Below are 20,221 nucleotides of genomic sequence, written 5' to 3'. Positions count from 1 at the left end.
AAGTGACAGGATTTTTTTTTACCAAGTATCAGAACCAGCAGGAGGAATCTAAACCAAAATAAACTTCTGAAAATGCAGAGCTCTCCACTGCCTCTCAGAGACTGCTGACTGGTGGAACCTGAGCAGCAAGTTAATAAATGCCACACACACACCTCAGGAAGACTCAGACTGTCAGTCTTTTTTAACTTTTGAAGCTAGCAAAGAAAAGTGCACGATTGATGTAGCAGAGTCACCACAATGAGGTGATGCCAGTCCTCCTAGAATCTCATCTCATCTTCTGTTCTGTTACCACAGTTTTAAGCAGGGCTTTCTTTTCCTCCTAATTAAAAAAGGAACATTTCATAGTGAAGGTCAGTGTGTCAGGGTGTCCAGGGGTACTGTGTCTCTGGCTGAGGTGCTTGCATGTTGGATGTTCAGTCTCAGTGAAAGGTGGAGCTTACTGTGCGATGTTCACAAAAGAAGTCTTTGACAGCAGCTCTGCTGCCTGCTCTCCTGTTCTCTTAGGGAGCATCAAGGGAGAGAGCAGAGGCAGAGAGGGTCTGTAACAGATTCCTGTGGGGAGAGCCAGGCTAGGCCACGAAGGGGAAGACAGGAGAACATGTAACCTTCTCTACCTGGGCCTGGCACATGAGGCATCCACATCCAGGTGGAAGTGTTCCCTGCGGCCATGCAGCACAAAGCCATGTGGAGAGTGGAAGTGGCCACATTAGGAGGGGTGCTCCTGTGCTTAGATGAGCCCCTTGCTGCAGAGTGCAGGCTCCTGGTCACTGGAAGTTGTGCCTCAGGTGAACAGACTCCTAAACAGTAAGACTACGGGACACCTTGAGGCTGCAGAATAAATGCTTCCAGGAGTTGTGGTTAGAGGGGTCCCCAGAGCAGCCTTCAGGGAGGCTGCAAGACTCAAGTAGGTCTTGATCCCTGGCAGACAGAGGGCCCAGAGCACCTGTGGCGGTACCAGTCACAGGCTCAGAAGACACTCCATTCTTACCTCCTCCTCTCCCCGTTTGACACAGTAAATAACCAGTAGGGGAAAGGTCAAAGCCTGTCACGTGTCTCCCAAAATGAGCAGCCCATCGACCATTGATCTTAGCTAGGGAGAGAAAAGGAAAAGTGTTACCTCTCAGACTAAGCTGCCTAGTTTCTGAATTGAGGCTGTGCTGTCTGTAGTGATGTGACATTGGGACTCTTCCAGATAAGAGTAGGTGGGAAAGTCAGTGGACCTGCCCATCTTTTCTTCTGGGGTAGAGGTAATTCCACCACTGAATAGATTTTAAAAGAGACACTGGGCTATAAAATAACATTGTGTCCTGTTTATACCTTATGAGTTGGGCTAGTCTAGTTTATTGGGGTCGTATTCCAGTCAGAGGGGCAGCAAATCAGAGGAGTGAACGAAAAGCATGCGTGGCATGTGCAGCAAAGTGTAGTTTGTTTGAGGTGCCTGAAGCTTCGGGTTTGATGGGTAGAGTAGCAGGAGTGAGTCCCAAGAGAGAAGCAGTCTCAGCTCATGGAGGCCCTTGACTAGAGACCTCACCCTGCAAAGCAGGTGGCGGGGTGGGCAGCAAAGGGCACGAGGTAGTGAGCCCTTGGCGGGCAGGGGCTGGCCAGGGGCCTTTGCTGTCAGATGCATCCGATGTCCCAGCATGGAGCCAGACCCACAGTAGACAGTTAATTAGTATTTGAACAAACAGGTAAGTGAGTTGATCCAGAGGTCAGGTTTGTAAGTGTGGGCAAGATGTAAGAGTGCTGCAGATAATGGATAGCCCATGTTATCACAAGCTTTTCTTAAGGTTCTTGACATGAACATGTAAATATGAGTACTACACAGTTAGATCTAGTTTTTATTAGTACTCTGATGATTTCTTAGGCATTAGTATATCTTATATATAGGACTTTAACGAAAAGCATTTTAACAAAATAATGTTTTTAATTTTACTGTATCCAAATTTTGATTTTTTCCATTGAGCAGGGAATGATTTTATATTTTGATAAATTTTGTAAAAAGCATCAATTCAGCCTGATGACTTAAGCCCTCTTTAAATCTTATATTTTTTTAATGATGTAATTTCTGTATTTCAACTAATATACTAAGTTTTATATATACAATCAAAGTTTACATGACAGGAAATCAACCACGATGTGGTTGGTAAATGTATTTCGTATATATACAAACATATTCTCAATAATTTATTATGAATAATTGTAATGGTTTGCATTTATGATTATTATACTAGGTACTCAGTGATGTTTATTACATTTTTGTGGTAATAACATTTAAAATATATTTGAAACCTTTTTTTCCCTCAGAAGTAAATTTCCCCAGAAGGACTTAGAAATGCTGTTCCATGGAATGAGTGCTGATTTTACAAGTGAGAATTTTTCAGCTGCCTGGTATCTCATAGAGAATCATTCAACCACCAGGTTAGTGGATGCTGGGCTGTCGACTGTGAAGGATTTCCCTCAGATGCTAATAATGGGATTAAACAGTAATTTGAGTGTTAGGTCTGGCTCAGCATACAGTAGCATAGTTCTAGGTCTGTGAGCCTTTTGACTTTGGGTGAGTCTGTAAACATCTCAGGGTATTTCCTTATTTGTAAAGAGAAATTATTAATTAGAGGTTTCTTATTTCCTACTGTCACTTTATGTTTCTGTGTGTTTCATTATTTGTGCAGTTCATTCTTTGTGGAGTCTTAGCTGGGGACTTAAACTAATGTGTGTGAATGTGAGCTCTCCCTACTTAAATAATAAAACAGTTTTCAGTTTTTCTGTGAAATCTGGGGCATGCTGTCTTCCCTGACCATAGAGCAAAAGAGGATGAGTTGGTTTTGTCATTACGTAAAGACCTGGCTTAAAATTAGCCAAGAAGGGGCCGGCCCCGTGGCTCACTCGGGAGAGTGCGGCACTGGGGGTGCAGCGGCGCTGGGAGCGCCGAGGCCGCGGGTTTGGATCCTATATAGGGATGGCCAGTGCGCTCACTGGCTGAGCGCGGTGAGGGCGACACCAGGCCAAGGGTTCTGATCCCCTTACCGGTCACAAAAAAAAGAAAAAAAAGAAAGAAAGAAATTAGCCGAGAAGTAGACAAAGGTTATGTATCCATGCTAATGTGTTCTTTTCATCTGCTGGTTACATTTAACTCACTTCCTCCAACAGTAGATTTGTAACCTATTTCAAAGGTTAATTTAGAACAATTATATTTAGTGAAGAACATTTGGATAAATGAATAGTTTGTAGCTTAAAACTTTTATTCTCGGTTAATCAACTTGTTAAAATATACCTTAATATAAATTTTTCATTCACTCATTAGGATGATAACCATTACTAGAAAACATAAGGAAAAGTTGGTATTTTAATACATAGAGTAAATTTAGCCTGATAAATTTTTAAATGTCTGAAATGAATTCTTTGATTGTAGAAGATGGTTCTCCTTTTACATTACCGATGTGCTTTTTCTATTACTGTAAGTCAGAATTAATCTTTGCTTTGTGTGTAGGGCTATCATGGTGCTCAAGAATATATTCAAAGTTTTATAGCCAGATTTTTTTTAGCTTAAATGTTAAGAAATCTTCTGAAATACAGAGACTTACCCTTTTTTATTCTCTGCTTGAGATGTACAGATAAAATATTGTGGTCTTATCAGTTACTGAAATTGTGAATCGACCTAAAAGTTTTATGTAATTTTATTATTAAGAACAGAGGACTGAGCATTGATGTGGTGAGGATAACATCATGCTCCATGTTCAGTATACTCAACTGGATGTGCAGAAGAGCTCCACCTCTGAAACAGCGCCTATCACTGGATGATCTATGTCTTTCTATCAGATAGAGGATATTCAGATAGGTATTCAGATATATGTGATAGCTGGCAAATCAAATATATTGTATATAGGTTAAAAACATATCTACACGTACATTTACTTCTTAGGGATCTGACATATTTGGAATTATCATTTGAGGGCTACAGAACTCTTTTATAGCTGGTGTAATTTAAGCATTCATAATAAACAAATGTTTTAGGTCTATTGAGCAATTTGAAAGCATTTTGTTTTCATCAGGTTACATGTTGTGTTAATCTGTATCCATCTAAACTTAGGTTTCAGCATTCCTAGCATTATACACATAATGAATTATCTTCTTTTTTCTTGTTAGGAGTCTCAAATGTTTGGTTTCTTTATTTCATTTCAGTTTTGAACAGCTCAAAATGGCAGTCACCAACCTCAGGAGACAGGCTAACAAGAAAAGTGAGGGCAGCCTGGCCTGTGTGAAAGGGGGTCTCAGCACATTCTTTGAAGCACAAGATGCCCTTTCAGGTAAGGCGATCCTCGGAGCCATCTGCTGGGAGCTTCCACAGCAGAAACCCGACACTGTGCTTGCAGGGTGTTTACAGGGTGCGACGTTGGGTCTGTATTTATAAAAGTAGAGATCTAAAATGTGCCATAAATATTTGTTGCAGACTGGACTGGAATCTCTTTGAAGGCTTGGTACTTTAAAAATTTGTCTCTGAGGCTTTTGTTGGCCCATCTTACATGTGTGAAATGGGAGAATGCTTTACCTCTCTATGATGTTCAATCTCCAAGGCTGATAAATTAATCCCAATGGATAAAATGCTAGAATTTTAAAAATCCTTTTACAGCCATCAATATTGTACACGTGTGACTAATTCTATAACGTGACCCATTTTGTGTTCAGTTTGGAAAGGAGTGATGATAATATATCGTTCCTTTTAGCCAGCACCCCACCAGCTCCTAACATAGGTACGCAGAGTTAGCTTTCCACTGGCTGTGCCAACATCTTTATATGTGTGGAAGATTGTTTTAATACAATTATTACAGCTTCAGACATTTCAATGAGAGATGTTCGGTAGGTTTTTTAAAAACTAATAAAATTTTTTTAATTAATAAAAATTTAATTATTGTTTATCTAGTAAAAAGTAAAATATATTAATAAGAGTTAACCCAAATCTTTTAAAAAACTAAGATACTTATAACCTACATAGCTATATATATGGTACCTATAATTCTTTGTAGTATCTGTAACTCTGTGTATTAAGAGGCCACACCTTCTTCAATTGAGAAAGCTAAATTTAAAAAATTAATTTGTGTTCTTAAAATATACACATTTTTGTATTGTTTTTGAAACCCCTTTCCTCATTTGCCGAACACACTTAATTGACCTCTGACTTGTTAAATCTGTATCTGATGTAGCTCTTTACTTGCAGGTAGAGGTTAGATTTTGTGAATGGCTAGGAGGGGGCAGAGAAGTATTCATCCTTGATAAGTATTGTGCCCTGTGTCTCCATGGTGTGCTTTCTTTCTTTGTGCTTATTGCTGTTCTTTCTAGGTGATCAATCTTACCATGTCAGGAAGGGAATCTTGAGCATTTGTGTACAGAGTTTCGTGTTATCAAGTAAAGATGGTTATTCATATGCCCAGTGTCTCATAATATTAATGTCCTTAAGGTGATTTCACTTAACAAAAAGACATGGTCACTTTTTTCTCCACCCTTTTTAACAAATCGTATTTGCATACACCTGTATATTTTTGTTTGTTTATTTATGGTTTTTGCTTCTGTAAGTGGCTTCACCCTTGGCAGATTTCAAGAAGTTTTATTTGGTGCATTAAATTTATGTAATCTCATTTATTAGACATTTGCCCTAGAAGTATGTTTGCAACTTAAAAGTTTAACAAAGATAATGCTGACTAACTACTAATAAGCAAATGACTGTATGACATATAGAAAATAGATAATAATAGTGAATTTGAAAACTTTAGATACATACACATACATCTAATTTTTTGATGTAAAAGAAATGCATGCTACAGAAAATATTAAACTGATATAATTAGAAAGAACTTTCTATTGTGGAGATAATCACATTCACATTTTTATGTATTTCCTTTTGGTCTTTTTTTTAGCTTGTATGACCTAGCAGTTTGTAGTGGATTTTTGTTTTTAAAATTAGTTTCTAGTCTTACAGTACTGTGAACAAAGAGTATATTTCTTTATAGATGTCAATTTTCTGTAACTGTACCAAAGATTAAAAAAAAAGGAGAGGAGGGCATGTTCTTTTCAGGGTGTACAGTTTGATATATTATCGATGCCTGAATAATTACATTATTTAAATCTAGGTTATTTATAATAAACATGGCATACAAATCTCCCTCTTTAATTTTGATTCTGTCAGTTTTTCTTTGTATGTAAAACATACATACATACATACTTTGTAACTTTTGATGGCATGGGTTATATTAATATTATATTATAATGTATTAATAATAACTGTAAAGTTAGGGGCCATCTCCAAGATCACCCTTAGGTTTGGTAATTTGCTAGAAGGACTCAGAAAACTCACTGAAGGCTGTTGTATTCACAGTTATGGTTTATTACAGGGAAAAAATAGAGGTTATAGTTTGCTGAGGGAACAGATGAATGGGGCAGAGTTGAGGAAAGTTCCGTGCATGGAGCTTCCAGTTGTTGTCTCCCAGTGGAGTTGTGGATGGCACTGACTTTCCTGGTAACAATGTGTGACAACATACATAGAGTACTGCCAGCCAAGGAAGCTGTCTGAGCCTTGATGTTTAGAGTCTTTACTGGGCCTTTGTCACATAGACATGGTCAACAGCCCTTATGGCTGACCTCAGTCTCCAGCCCCCTGGGAGGTCACGCTGATACTGAGTGACCCAAAGCTCTCACTGTAAATCAGAGTGTTAGCCAATCTATGTGGTCCAAGGCCCCCAGGTAGACAAAGACACTTTTATCAGGCAGAACATTTCAAGAGCTTAGAGATTAACATCCCAGGAGCCAGGGCAAAGGCCAGACCGTTTTCTGGGCAAGGTTAAATTCTCTACTGTGTAATAACATAATGTTAATGCTTTATACTCTTCCTTTTGTTTGCATTTGCTAGACATATAATGCATAATATTCTTTGTAACCTTTCAGAAATGTTTCTTTTGGCACATGTAAGCGACATGTGACAGGATTTTTTAAAAAAAATACCATTCTGAGAATCTTTGCCTTTTAATAGAAGAATTTAAGCCATTTATATTTATCATAACTGAAATTTTTGTCCTAATGTCTTTTTCTTTTGTCTTGTTCTATTATTATATTTCTTCTTTGTTTTTCTCTCTTTGCTAGAGATAGGTAGATCATATTATTTGCAGATTTGGGGAAAAGGGTTTTAAATTCTGTTATAGGTTGTCTTTTGACTTCTGTTGTATATGACAACAGTGTAGCACATCTTTATTTTCCATGTTTTTTCCTTTCTCCTGATCTTAATTTAATTTGAAGTTATAGATACAGCTTTTTATTTTCCCTTTTCTTTTCCATTTCAGTATTCTGTTTTTAGATTTATTTTTGTGTTTTGCATTTAATTTTATAACATATTTACCACAGTTATTTAAAATTTACTATATATGCACATAAATCTAATTGGTTTTAATATTTACTGCCAGTCATTTTATATTTTAACTTTCCTATCTTTGAATTTTTTATTTTGAACAGTGGGGTGGGGTATATATTTTCTGCTATATCTTTTGAATTCTTGTATTTCTGGAAATGTGTCTTGCCTGCCTATATGAAAAACCACTTGGCCATAAGAAAATTATTTTCTGCAGGTTTGATCCCGTGACTTTTAGTGTGGCAGAGAAGAAATTTTGAGCCAACATAATTCTTTATTACTTGTAGGTAATTCATTTTTCTCTCTACCTAAATGCTTAAAAGATATATTTGGTTAGCTGTGAATTTAAAAAAATAAATAAAAAGGAAATAACGTTTGCAGGATATACTAGAATATAGGTTTTGTTTTCATTTATTTTCCCAGCACTAATAAGCCTTTGGAATCTGTAGACTCATATTTTCAGTTCTTGAAACTCTTCTTTTGTTATGTCAGATATAACTTATGGTTTGTCTTTGAATGGCCTTGTATAAAAATACTACTCCTTTCTTTCTGCTACCCTGTGTGGTTCTCAGCACCCTTCCTGGTTTTCAGTAGTCTGCTCAGTTTTCCAGTAGTAGTATGCCTCTCCCAGTTTCTTTCTGTTGCCTGCTATGCAGAATGTAAGGAAATTGGTCTCTAAGTGGTTATAAAAAGTCTGTGAAAGGTTATTGGAGGTGAGAACAATGGGGGAGCAAAACTATAGTCCTGAATATAGTTATGAAAAGATTTAAGATGTTTCTGGCCGATGCCATCCTTTTGTTATAGATGTAGGTATAGATAGGGTGGTGGGCAAAAACCAAAGCCTTTCTTTGCTCTTTTTGATATTGTTGCTATTCTTCTTTTTGATTGAGTGGACTATTTATTTCATACCTAGTCCAGGTATTTTTTTCAGTCCATCCCAATCAGACGTGCCACATTTATTTATCATTTTTAAGTTTTTATGCCATTGTCAGTTTTGGTTTTTCCTGCACCCAGAAGTATTTTCATCACAACTTGACAAGAAATGTGTCTAGGATAACTTAACCTGCCAAAGCTAACCTTGGTGTGATTAGTATAGTTTTTTCTTTACTGTGTTCTACAAAAATATTTCAAGCACCAGACTTCACTTTTCCATGGCTGCTGCTTGCCATTTCCTTCCAATCCCTTGAAGTCTTGATGAGCTGAGAGTTCTTAGCGCTCAGTGCTCACACCAGTCCTCCCAGGTCCCGGTGATGTCCATGGAGCTCCTCCTAATGTTAAAGGCCTTCTTGGGCTCCTCAGTGCCTTCCTATCATCTCTTTTATTCCAGTGACCTTTTCCCTGGATGCCCCTGCTCTTTGGGAAGTTAGTAACCTATACACTGACTTGTTCTCAGTGGCATGGCCAGCATCACCACTTGTTCCCTTCAAGAACAATATGAGCCAAAATTGTATGAATGAATATTATTTATGGTGTACAAAGCAGAGTAAATAATACATTGTTCACTGCATTATTCGTCCTTCCTCCCATGTCCCTTTTATTGCAGTTAGTTTGGGTGGCATGAGCTATAATTGATTTTTTGGTACATTTGATTATTAGTGTCTATTGAGTTATGAACATAATCTAGGCAGATGTGGTTTTCTAGGACCTAGTTATCTACAAGGGAATTATTCTTACCTGTTAGTCTTGATATAGAAGTTTCAGTTATTTTTATTTACTGGTTTTCTTCAATATAACTAGGGAAGGAAATGAATCACAGATTAATTAACCAATTTAAATACAATTTATGCATACATTATCTACTCTAACAAAAGTCTGGTAGAATAAGAAGTTGAAACTAAGTATTTGAAAATGTCTTAAATTATTAATTCATCTTACCCTAATCCTTTCCATTTTCTTCTCCTTTAGTCAGTTTAATCCTCAGAGGCCAGTTCACAAGCCAAATTAGGCCATGGCCTGTCTTTGTATAGGCCAGGACCTAGGCATGTCTATGTTTCTCAACGGCTGCTCAAAAGAAAAAACCGAGAAAGAAGAATATGTGATAGAGGCCATATGTGGCCCACAACTCCTAACGTAATTACTGTCTGGTTCTTCAGAGAATAATAATAATTCCATCTCTTCGTATCTGGTTTGAATATTCCTGTCTCACATGGGCCAGCAGTAACATCCAGTGCTTAGAGTGTGTATATAACTATGCACCTGCCACTGGATCATTGTAGATATTGCCCATGCATACTTGTCATACTGTAGCCTCTCATTTGATAATGGCATTTATATGAATGCATAGATAGGTATTCTGATGTTTTTTTTTTTTTGTCTTTTTTTTCGTGACCGGCACTCAGCCAGTGAGTGCACTGGCCATTTCTATATAGGATCTGAACCTGCGGCGGGAGGTCGCCGCACTCCCAGCGCCGCACTCTCCTGAGTGCGCCACAGGCTCGGCCCTATTCTGATGTTTTTTGATTGGGATTTTAAATTTGATGTCTATATTTTATTTGAGAGTTAAATAAAATGATAAATAATTTCAGTGAATCCATAGGCAATCTTTCTGTAACCCTGATTTTTCTTTGAATAGCCCTTTTGTACACTTTTTGTTCCCCAAATATAAACTTAACGATGTTCAACTGCTTTACATAATAAGTTTTAATAGATTAGAAACAATAACAAACCTGTGATCCTGTACCAAGTAGCTTATTGAGTTATTCTATTTAAAAATGTTTTCAGAGAAAATAAAAGGTTCAGTGAACCAGACACTGGGGTATTTGGTTTAATTTTCTGGAAAATGGGATTGTCTGTATCAAAACTCAGTGTCTCTTGGTCCTCATTCTTGGCTGACAGCTTGACTGTGGCTCTGCTGGGTTGGAGATGGGTGGGAGGAAGTTGCTTTGTCAGCAGAAAGGACTGTAACCCGAGCTGGGTGACCAGAGTCACCTCATCTTGACCTGCTGATCAGTGATGGGTTTCATCAGCATCGGAAAATGTGGCTGCATGATTTCCTTTGGGCTAACTTTTACTTAGAAAGTAACATTTGAGGCAGGCCTCCTGTGTGGTGTAATGTCTTACTGCCCTGGATGAACCAAATGCAGCTCCCGCTTGATAAAACTGCAGCATGTGCCACGTGTTCTTTTGCAGCCAGGATTGTCAGAAAATCACAGCAGCATGGAAAGAAAGAGTGTGAGCATTTTTGCCCATATGTAACATGGAATTCTGTTTAGTTTAGCTTTTTAGTACTATTGCATTGTCTCTTTTCTACCTAAGTTTAAGCTTTGAAATGTGGAAACATTTTATTTCACTGTTACCACATAATCCAAAATTGTTTTCCAAGTATATTTCTTTTTCTTTCTGTGAATGTGTTTATTCAACAGAGGAGCATTCTGTTGTTTTTTGTTTGTTTGTTTGTTTGTTTGTTTTAGAATTTCCAACAAAATTTGAGATGGCTTTTCCAAAAAACAAAGAAAAAAGGATTAAAAAAAAGAAGGTCAGGATTAAAAACCAAGTAAAAGGAGCAGAGAAGTAGATATTACCAGGCACTGAGAGTGTGTTCCTGGTGCATTTAAGCACAGACCATTTTTTAAAGCTGTTTAAAAATGTCATTTGGACATAATATATTCCCACCCATTAAAATGGCCTCCATCTTAACTAGATGTTTTTTTTCTAGCTATCCATCAAAAATTAGAAGCGGATGGAACGGAAAAAGTAGAAGGATCCATGACACAGAAACTGGAGAATGTTCTGAACAGTAAGTTTTGTCCTACTACCCAAAACTATGTGTGGACTTTATAACAAGCTTTAATGCAGTTCTTGGACCTGAATCCACAAGACAGGGTGTTAGGTTGCGTCTTAGTGTTTTTTTCTAAGTGCTAATGATTTAATGAGCATAAATGGCAGTAGCAACATTGAAAATGAAGGCTCTGTTTCTGTTTGAATTTTATTTATGAGAGAGAAATCATAATCTGAAAACAAGGCAGTATACTTCTTAAGAAATAAAATTTCCTACCATAAAACAGACCAGTGTACAAATGGCATCATCAGAGGTGCCACAGCCAGGATTGTTGTTGACGAAAAACCTGAACTAACCACCTTCAGGTATTCAGCAGTGTTAATACAAACAACCTCAGCTGCTAGAATGACAGAGACTTAGGTGTCAGTTGTTTACACCTTCTCTTTTTCCAAAAAGCATTTAAGGCAGTTGGATATTTAAGAGCATGTCTGAGACATTTTGTAAGAATTGTAGGTCCAGGAGAAACTGATATGTGTAAGGTTTTGGGTCCTGTTCACCACCCCTTTCGTCATTTTTCTGACATCCGAGGTCTAAACTACTTATACTGCTGATTTGAACAAAACTCATCAGATGAAATAATCCTTGTAATAATATTAGTGGTTTAAAAGTAAGTTACCCTCTTTAGTTGACATTTGATCTGAAGCAATAATGCCCACAGGAATCTCCTAGTTTTTAAATTTAAGTATAGCATATGATTTCTTCATGAAATAGGGTTAAGAATACTGAAAAAATTAAGAAACCTTATGCCAGATCTTTAAAGAACTGTTATATGAAGTTAATTTTGCACTTCTAGCTTAATTTAGTCCCATGGGCTGAACTTTGTGAGCCTTTATGTAAATATCTGTTTACAAACCTTGGGGAATCCCTAATAAGAAAGTGTTTTCCAGAAGGAAGCTTTGAATTGGTGTAGGCTTTCCTTGGTAGTAGCATTTGAGTACTTGGATTTCATTCTAAATTTTTGAATTTAGCACTTAAACATTTTTTCTTCTGATTATTATTATTACCATTATTATTATTACTTGCCTTGAGATTTTGCCTTGCTTTTGTCTCTGAAACCAAGTTACCAACTTTGTTAAAGTGAATATATTCTGAATTCAACCCAAATATATATTTAACTGAAGTTATTTCTGTATTAGTGCAGTCAAGGCATTTTATGGTTTTGGAAGGATATTTTCTATTCAGGGATGTTATTTGCACTGCAGAAGTTATCATCAAAACACAATATCTGTACAAAAAAAGAGATTACTTTAATAACTTTTAAAAAGTTACTTGTCAGTAAAAGAGATACTTGTTAAGGTTTGAAAAATACTAAGGATCGTTGCAGGTGTTAGGCTTAACATAGTGTGGTAACCTATTTTTTTTCTTTTAAGGAGTAGTTTGGGAAGTTTTCCCTTGGGATCTGTGGTATTAAAAATTATAAGGGAAATTGTTTTACTTATATTCCCTTATAACCACAAACTTTTTCTAGAAATGTGTCATATTAACTTTCTATTGAAATTTGCTCTTTTTTTGGATGAAATTATAACATAAATGGTCACTTTTTAATGAGACTTTCCTTCACGACCTTTTGGTGTAAAAATTTCCGTTAAAGTATATTCTTTTATAGAGATTCCCTTTTTCAAGAAACGTTCTTTATGAGCATGATGTTGATGTTTACTATTTTAGGAAAAGATTTTGCTAATTCAGATGAACTTGACAAGTGTTTACTTAATGCTGAAGGTGCGAAGTCTGGTGCTGAGCTGGTCTGGGATACATAGTGAGAAGGATGTGGCTCTAGTGCCCAAGGACGTCTGCTGCCCAGACTGGGGTGTCATAGTTATCCAGGACTTCAGTGCTGTAGAGCTGGTGAAAAATACAGAGAAGGAACATCAGGAGAAACAATTATAGAAGTACTATTGAAAATTTAATTTCTTTTAGGAAGGAAGATATAAATGAGTATGTATATAGTTTAGTTTGCTTAGAATATTATTAATGCTTTTATCATATGTATAGTTACATATAATTTATATGGATTTTTCTACAGTTTTTTTTTAAATGAGAGACTTTTGTAAATTTAGGCAATCATTCTCTTTAAGCTAAGTTTCTAAAGGATGGTGTTGGCTACAATAAACTTAGCCCATTTTATTCAGAGTTTATCAAGGTTGACACTTTTTTTTTAATTGTTTTTGGTTTTCACTGACATGTTTCTCATGTTTGCCTTTGTACTTAATAATGTTTTCTTGATTTCAAGCTAGTGATTACTTATAATTTATTTGTATCAAATTCACATATCCAACTCTAAGCTCTTACTTATTCCAATAGTTTAGAACAGTGCTGTCCAATAGAACTTCTGCAGAGATGTAAATCTAGCTGTTGAGCACTTCAGATGTGGCCAGGACAGCTGAGGAATTGAATTTAAAGTTTATGTTTAATTTTAATTAATTTAACTTTAAATTGAAATAGCTCCATGTGGCTGGTAGCTTCTACGTTAGACAGTGCAGGTATAGACAATGTAGAATAAGTGTCTATAGCAGTAGCAGTGATAGTGATAGTTAAAATTTATACAGTGCCTGTGAGGGGTCAGGTGTTGCTTGAACAGCCTGCCCATAGTCAGTCTTCACAATAACCCTGTGAGGTTTGTGCTATTATCTCCATTTTAGTGAGAACAAACTGAAGCTCAGAAAATTACATGAGCTACAAGGTCATATAAATAGTAAGTGACAGAGCTGGGATTTATATCCGGAAATATGGCTCCAAATTTGTGGTTTACACTATAGGCAACCCTTGCTGTGTGTGGTTTTGATATGTTCAGATATCAGTTACCACAGTTCAGTTAAACAGCACACGTTCCTCAGTAACACAGTTCAGATTTCAGTCACTGCAGTATATTCCCTGTAACTGCATGAAATACCAGCTTCCCCACTAGTTCTTCAGGTTACTACGTAAATGGCAGACCTGCGGGATGAGCAGTGACCAGCCACATCACTGCCTTCGAAGTCTGTTGGCGACTGGTTGCTGCACTTCTCTCAGTTCACCAACAGAGGGAGCGCAAAGCATGTGGTTGTGCTGCCTGCTTGTCTCCAAGCTGTAAACGCATGTGACGTTTTACAGAAATGAAAACTCAGAAGAGCGATTGGCCCATAGAGATGAAAAAGTGCATCAAAAAACAAGAAGTGGTTACGTTCTAAGTGGAATTCAAATGAGGAGCGTGCTGTGAAGAGAAGCACGAGGGTCTCCCAAGGAAGTGTGCCTAAAGGAGCCCTCAGAGACATTCACGACCCTGAAAGTGCAGACGGTCGGATGTTGCAGGCTGAGTCACTTAGAAAGGAGTGTGATGGTTTGTCAAAGCACAGAAAAGATGCTTGATTCATATTGTAAATATGACCAAACCAAAGACAAGCGCACTCTTGATAAGATTTTCTACAAAGAAATAAAGCACTTTAGTTTTTAGTGCTTCTACTGTTTTAAATTGTAGTGTATTAAATAAATATATAACTAACAGTAAGCGAGTTTTTATTGTCTCAAGAAAATATTATAGAAGTCACAGAACAACTGTAATTTTCCATTGATTGTTAAGACTATGTTGCTGGGTTTCATCTGGTATAGGCACTGTCATGGTCCACATGCCACTGTGTACACCGAGGCCTGCCTGCACTGTGCTGTACCACCACTCTCAGTAGACAGAAAATTGGTCATTGATTCAAAGACCGATTTTTAGCCCTTGCTCTGTAAGCATTTATTGAGCACATGCTTGTTTTCTGCCAGGGTTGGAATGATTAGATTTGTACTTGTAAGAGTTTTTAACCCAGTAGAAGATTGTGTGCTAGTACTCTGCTGGTGTTAATCCTGGTGTGCGTCTGCAGCAGGAAGTAGCCAGACAGGCAGAGTTTGGTGGTGGGCAGTCGAGTGGGTACAGGCATGCCCTGGCAGGGCCAGCAGCAAGAGGGGAAGGCACCAACCTCAGAGAGAGATGAGATGCAATCCAGGAGAAGGGTCCAGTGTGGCTGGTGTGCAGAGGTGAGAGACGGGGCTGTCAGGTAGATGGGGTCTGCTTGTGACAAACTTCCCATGCAGTAGTATAGAATTTGTCTTTTTCCTGAAGACTAATGGTGAGCCATTGAAGGACTTTAAATAGAGGAGTGATATGACACTTTTCCAGAACATTCTGATGTTTGTATAGAGAATGGATTAGAAGGGAGCTACATTAGAGGAAAGAAGAGAGACAGGAGAGAAGTGTGTGGTAGAGAAGTGTATGGCAGAAATGCAGGGGTGACATGGTGAGGACTTTTCACCAAAAAAGATGGCGAAGGCAGACCAAGTGACAGGTGAGCGTTTCAGAGGTGAGGAAGGCAGCATTGGCGAAGTGAGGAATTTCCTATTTCTGAACACAGGTTTTATGTGTGAAGTAAGGAAAAGGAAGTAGTCAATGATGACTTCCAGATTTCTGGTCTCAGATAGAAGAAAAAGGAGCAGGTTTGGGGCACGAGGAGAGGAGTAGAGTGGAAAAACTTCTTAACAAAAATTTATAACACACTTAGTTAGAGATTCCCAAGGGTCATACCAGTGAGCATCTTTCTGGCTGTCAGTACTTCCTCGTTGTGTCCCATTGGGCAATTTGAATACTCTGTGTTTCATTTGCCTCCACAGGAAAGTGGAGATAAAAATAATGCCTGTCTTACAGGGACATAGCAAGTGTAAATGAAGTAATACATGTAAAATTTTTAGACTAGCATAGATTAAGTGCTCAAGATAGTAGCTGTCATTATTGTGTATCTGGTGAAAATATTTTTAAAGATTATTCTTAAGCTCACCAACACATCTTGAAATATAGGTTTGGAAATCACCAGAATAGAGATGGTAGTTCAGGTAGCAGGATTGAATGATTTAATCCAAGTATTATGTGTAAAAAATTAAAATAAGAAAGCTAAGAACTTAGAAGCTAACTAAGGAATATCGGTAAGAGTTGAGTTTGTGAAAATGAAACTGACTTCTACTCATTGGTTTGCTGGCAAATATATGTATGTTTTTCTGGCAGCTGGCAGGTACAGGAATCCGAACCATTCACCCTGGTGTTACAACACCATGCTTTAACCAGCTGAGCTAACTGGCCAGCCCCTGTTAAATATCTAACAACTGGCAATCAAAAGAAGGAAAGAAAGAAAGAACACCAGTCCTAGTATTAGCATTTCCCCGTTTCCAAGGTGCATAGACTCCCCTTGTGGTTGATTTCAAGGTACTGACTGGACTTGGAAAGCAGCTGAGCAGAAGTGGGAACAGCCGCCTCTTGAGAGAGGTCTGAGCCAATGTCAGCTCTGTCCTCAGTACCAGCATTCCAGTTCTCTGTCCTTCACATATAGCTGTAAGATTGTGTGTCAGGCACTGGTTGAGGACAGGCATTGACTGTTGTTAGTGACACTGTTGTCATGATATCATTCTGTTCTAGGTAGCAGCCTGTGTAGTCATTTCCTAGGATCTGTTGAGGCTGAGATACGTACAGCAGGTTGTTCTCTTTGTGGTCCTTGTTTTGCCATGAGTATGCATTTTAGAGTAATGTGTCATTTCCTTTTTTTTTCCTGACTGGTAAGGGGATTGCAACCCTCGGCACAGTGTGGTCTGCACCACGCTCAACCAGTGAGCGCACTGGCCATCCCTATGTAGGATCCTAACCTGCGGCCTCTCGGGGCTACCAGCGCCGCACTCTCCCGGGTGAGCCACGGGGTCGGCTCATAATGTGTCATTTCCTAATCTCATTCAATTTGCCTATTCCTGGGATAAATTATGTTTTGGGGGATGAGGGGGCAGTGTGTGGGGGGGACTCTACTTCTGTCCTGCCCCCAACCCTGCAGTTGCCATCAAGCAGAGAGCACAGGTTAAAGATCTCTTCTGTGATAACTAGTGTCAATACCAAGAAAGGGACCAATAAGGTCACTTTGAAATAAGAGAAAGTATAATGTTTACTATAAATAAACATGCTTGAAGTTTTAAGACACCATTAGAATTACAGGACTAGGTTTTCTAGATGATAGGAGCTCCTGGCACAATGAAATTTCATTGATAAAGATACAAGATCAGTGGGCAAGGTATTAGTTTGATTGGTTGGTGTGCAATGCCAAAGTGACTTTTATGTCCATCTTACACTGTAGATAGATTTTACTGCTCTGCGGGCCACTGCAGTGGTGGCAGTTGCAGCTCTGTTACGACAGCACTGCTGTCCTTGGGTTCCTGTGTAACTGAGACCCTGATACTAACTGTCCAAATTAACTGGTGTTGAGAGTGTTCTCAGGTGTGGAGAATGGTCCAAGTTTCAGGTCTAGGCTTTCCCAGGGCGGGTACACAAATGGAGGTCAAGGCTTGTTCTCCATCCTGTGAGGCCAAGGTCACGGTTTTCATGATCTTCTGGTCCAGACAGGGTTGTTCTGTGGTCACACGGTGAATGTTCAAACCCCTGCCAACTGCCTTAAAGCTGGGTGTTGCTGGTGTGAGAAGGTGGAGAGCACTCGCACAGATTCGCTCCCTTGACTTTGTGGAGGTGTTAGTGAAGCCTTCTGTGCAGCGTCAGCCTCCTGTATGAAGAGCGCCCCTTTGGTTTAGAAATTTAACTTTCTTATTGAGTAGCCCTGGAGAAGAAAGATACAACATGCATTTTGTGAGCTGCTAGTGAATTTTATCTACTTGCACAAATCCTGGTTTCACTGCTCTCATGAATTTTATTACTTGATATATCATCCAGTTATCAAAGAGTTATGAACTATAATTTTATTGTAAATGTAATAAACTCACAACAGAATAGTAATTTATAGACAACTTGTCTATAAATTAGTTATAATTTCATAAATTATAATTTCTCAAGTGTTTGCATAAATGAAAATTCTTCATATAAATATATAAATACTTATATATAAACACATACATTTCTACATTAATAAATTGTAGTTTTATAGTTTATAATTTTTACCTATAAATATTTCCCTATAAAATGTTTGTATTTTATATAGCTATCAGCGGGTTTTCTCCTCCCTATATTTGTTTTCATACTTTTTAGAGAAGTTAAAATTATTAGTTGGCAATTTTACTACTGTGAAAATAAGATGAGAAAAGTCTAATTTTGAGCTCTTGTATATTTTTTTGCCCCAAATTCCTTCATTGTACAAAAAAAAAAAGTGCTTGGTGTTTAACAAACTCCTCACATAACACTAATGAGCTCTTTAAAAAGATTCAGTCCCATTCACATATCTATTCTTTTATGAAGTCTCAATTCATAAAGTTTATATTTTTAAAATGATAAACAAATACTTTAAATAACCCTAATCAGATTTCACATATTCATTCAGCCTCCATTATGTGGTTTGGTGGCAAGAAGGAAATATGTTTTTTCTCATCTTATAATTGAAATTGAGTATTCTACATTAAATAGCATGTGGTGAAAACAGCTATCTTGACAAAACAAAGTTTTTATATCAGGCCTTTAAAATTTCAACGGAATTTAAACATTATTTAGATAAAGCAATCGTGTTACAAAGAGGACTTTTAACACGAGCAGGCCACCCACAGTGTGGACTAGAGAGTGTGGCAGGCGAGCCACCCGGAGAGGCTGAGCTAAGGTTTCCATCTCTGCTTAGAGCGTAGTCACTAGACCAGATAACGCAGAAGCTTTTTACAAGCAGCAGTCAAACAGTTGAAAACAGTTTACTCTCTTTCTCCCCTTTCCTTGTGGTTAATTAAAAATAATTCACAAGTTGCAAAATTTGAGCTATTTTTGTACACAGCAAATGTTGCTTTACATAGAGCAGCTGTTTCATTACAGTGATTCATATAGTTTAAGGTCTTTTAGATAAAAATAAAGTATGAAATGTCCACTTCATTTATAATTTTGTAAGAATTTTCTGACTCAAGAAATATTAATGATGTTGTATAAAAGTTTGTCATTTTAAATTGCATGTGTAATTTTCTGTGCCTGCTATACAAAGAGATAATTCTCCCAAGAAATAGGATTAGTTTAAAAATATTTCTTTAGAACAATTTTTCTGGAAACTCTTTTCCTTGTTTTGTTTATTATCCCATATGTAGATGTTGAATCTATGAAATTTAACTAATGTGCGTGTGTGTGCACATACATGCATGTGTGCCTGTGTTTTCTATTGTTTGAAGTAATGAAATACCGAAGGGCCCATAATTGCTATAAAATTTAGAAGAGTAACTAAAATAAATGTAGGTTCATGTTAGAGAATTTATTTGGGCATGGTAAATATGGTTGTTTTTAATTGGATACCATTCTTAACATATGAAAAGACTTAGCAGGCAAAATTAAATTTTATTTTAGCAAACCGTAAAAGATGTCCAGTATAGCTAACTTTTAAAAGCTAGTCTATTGGGTTTTAATGTAAAGCTATAGTAGCAGTTTAACAGTTTGTTTCCAGTGCTGTTACACATTTTCTGATTAAAATCAGCTTTTATCTATGTTTATTTTTCTCTTTAAAACAGGAGCAAGCAATACCGCAGACACGTTATTTCAAGAAGTATTAGGTCGAAAGGACAAGGCAGATTCCACTAGAAATGCACTGAATGTGCTTCAGCGATTTAAGTTTCTTTTCAACCTTCCTCTAAATATTGAAAGGAATATTCAGAAGGTAGAGTACGTGTTTATGTACACACAGTTATAGAGAGGATAAATTTTAACGCTTTGTTCAGATGTTTTTTTTATCTTAAGCTAATGTCTTCATTATGCTTTACTGACAGTCTCCAAAATGTTTTTTTGTTTTAAAGGGTGATTATGATGTGGTTATTAATGACTATGAAAAAGCCAAGTCACTCTTTGGGAAAACGGAGGTGCAAGTGTTCAAGAAATGTAAGGCTTGTTTGTGACTTTCAGATCTTCTCCTTTACTTTTACGGGAAGAAATGTGGAATGCACCGTGGAAAGAATGCTGTGTGTGTTTTAGTTTTTGTTTATATAGTGCTCTCTTTAAAATATAAAACAATTACTTCAGAAATAACAAGATGTAGTGAAAATAAGCAACTAAGATGATAAGTTAGTTTTGCACATTCGCTGCTGTTGGTTGACTACCGTGCTATTAA

The 20,221-nt window shown here is 37.4% G+C and overlaps 1 protein-coding gene across 3 annotated transcripts in view; it reads left to right on the top strand.

Moving 5' to 3' along the window:
- EXOC2 (exocyst complex component 2) overlaps positions 1 to 20,221 on the top strand; it is a 204,394-nt gene that overhangs the window by 57,246 nt on the left and 126,927 nt on the right. For all 3 annotated transcript variants that reach the window (XM_063096552.1, XM_063096551.1, XM_063096553.1), the window contains 5 exons: positions 2,305 to 2,418; positions 4,180 to 4,304; positions 11,046 to 11,126; positions 19,629 to 19,774; positions 19,911 to 19,992. In XM_063096552.1, coding sequence (XP_062952622.1) covers positions 2,305 to 2,418; positions 4,180 to 4,304; positions 11,046 to 11,126; positions 19,629 to 19,774; positions 19,911 to 19,992 — 548 coding nt within the window. The remainder of the gene's footprint in view (positions 1 to 2,304; positions 2,419 to 4,179; positions 4,305 to 11,045; positions 11,127 to 19,628; positions 19,775 to 19,910; positions 19,993 to 20,221) is intronic.

Source organism: Cynocephalus volans, chromosome 5 (assembly GCF_027409185.1).
Source record: "Cynocephalus volans isolate mCynVol1 chromosome 5, mCynVol1.pri, whole genome shotgun sequence".
NCBI classification, from domain to species: Eukaryota; Metazoa; Chordata; class Mammalia; order Dermoptera; family Cynocephalidae; genus Cynocephalus; species Cynocephalus volans.
This window is presented reverse-complemented; position numbering and strand designations above follow the sequence as displayed.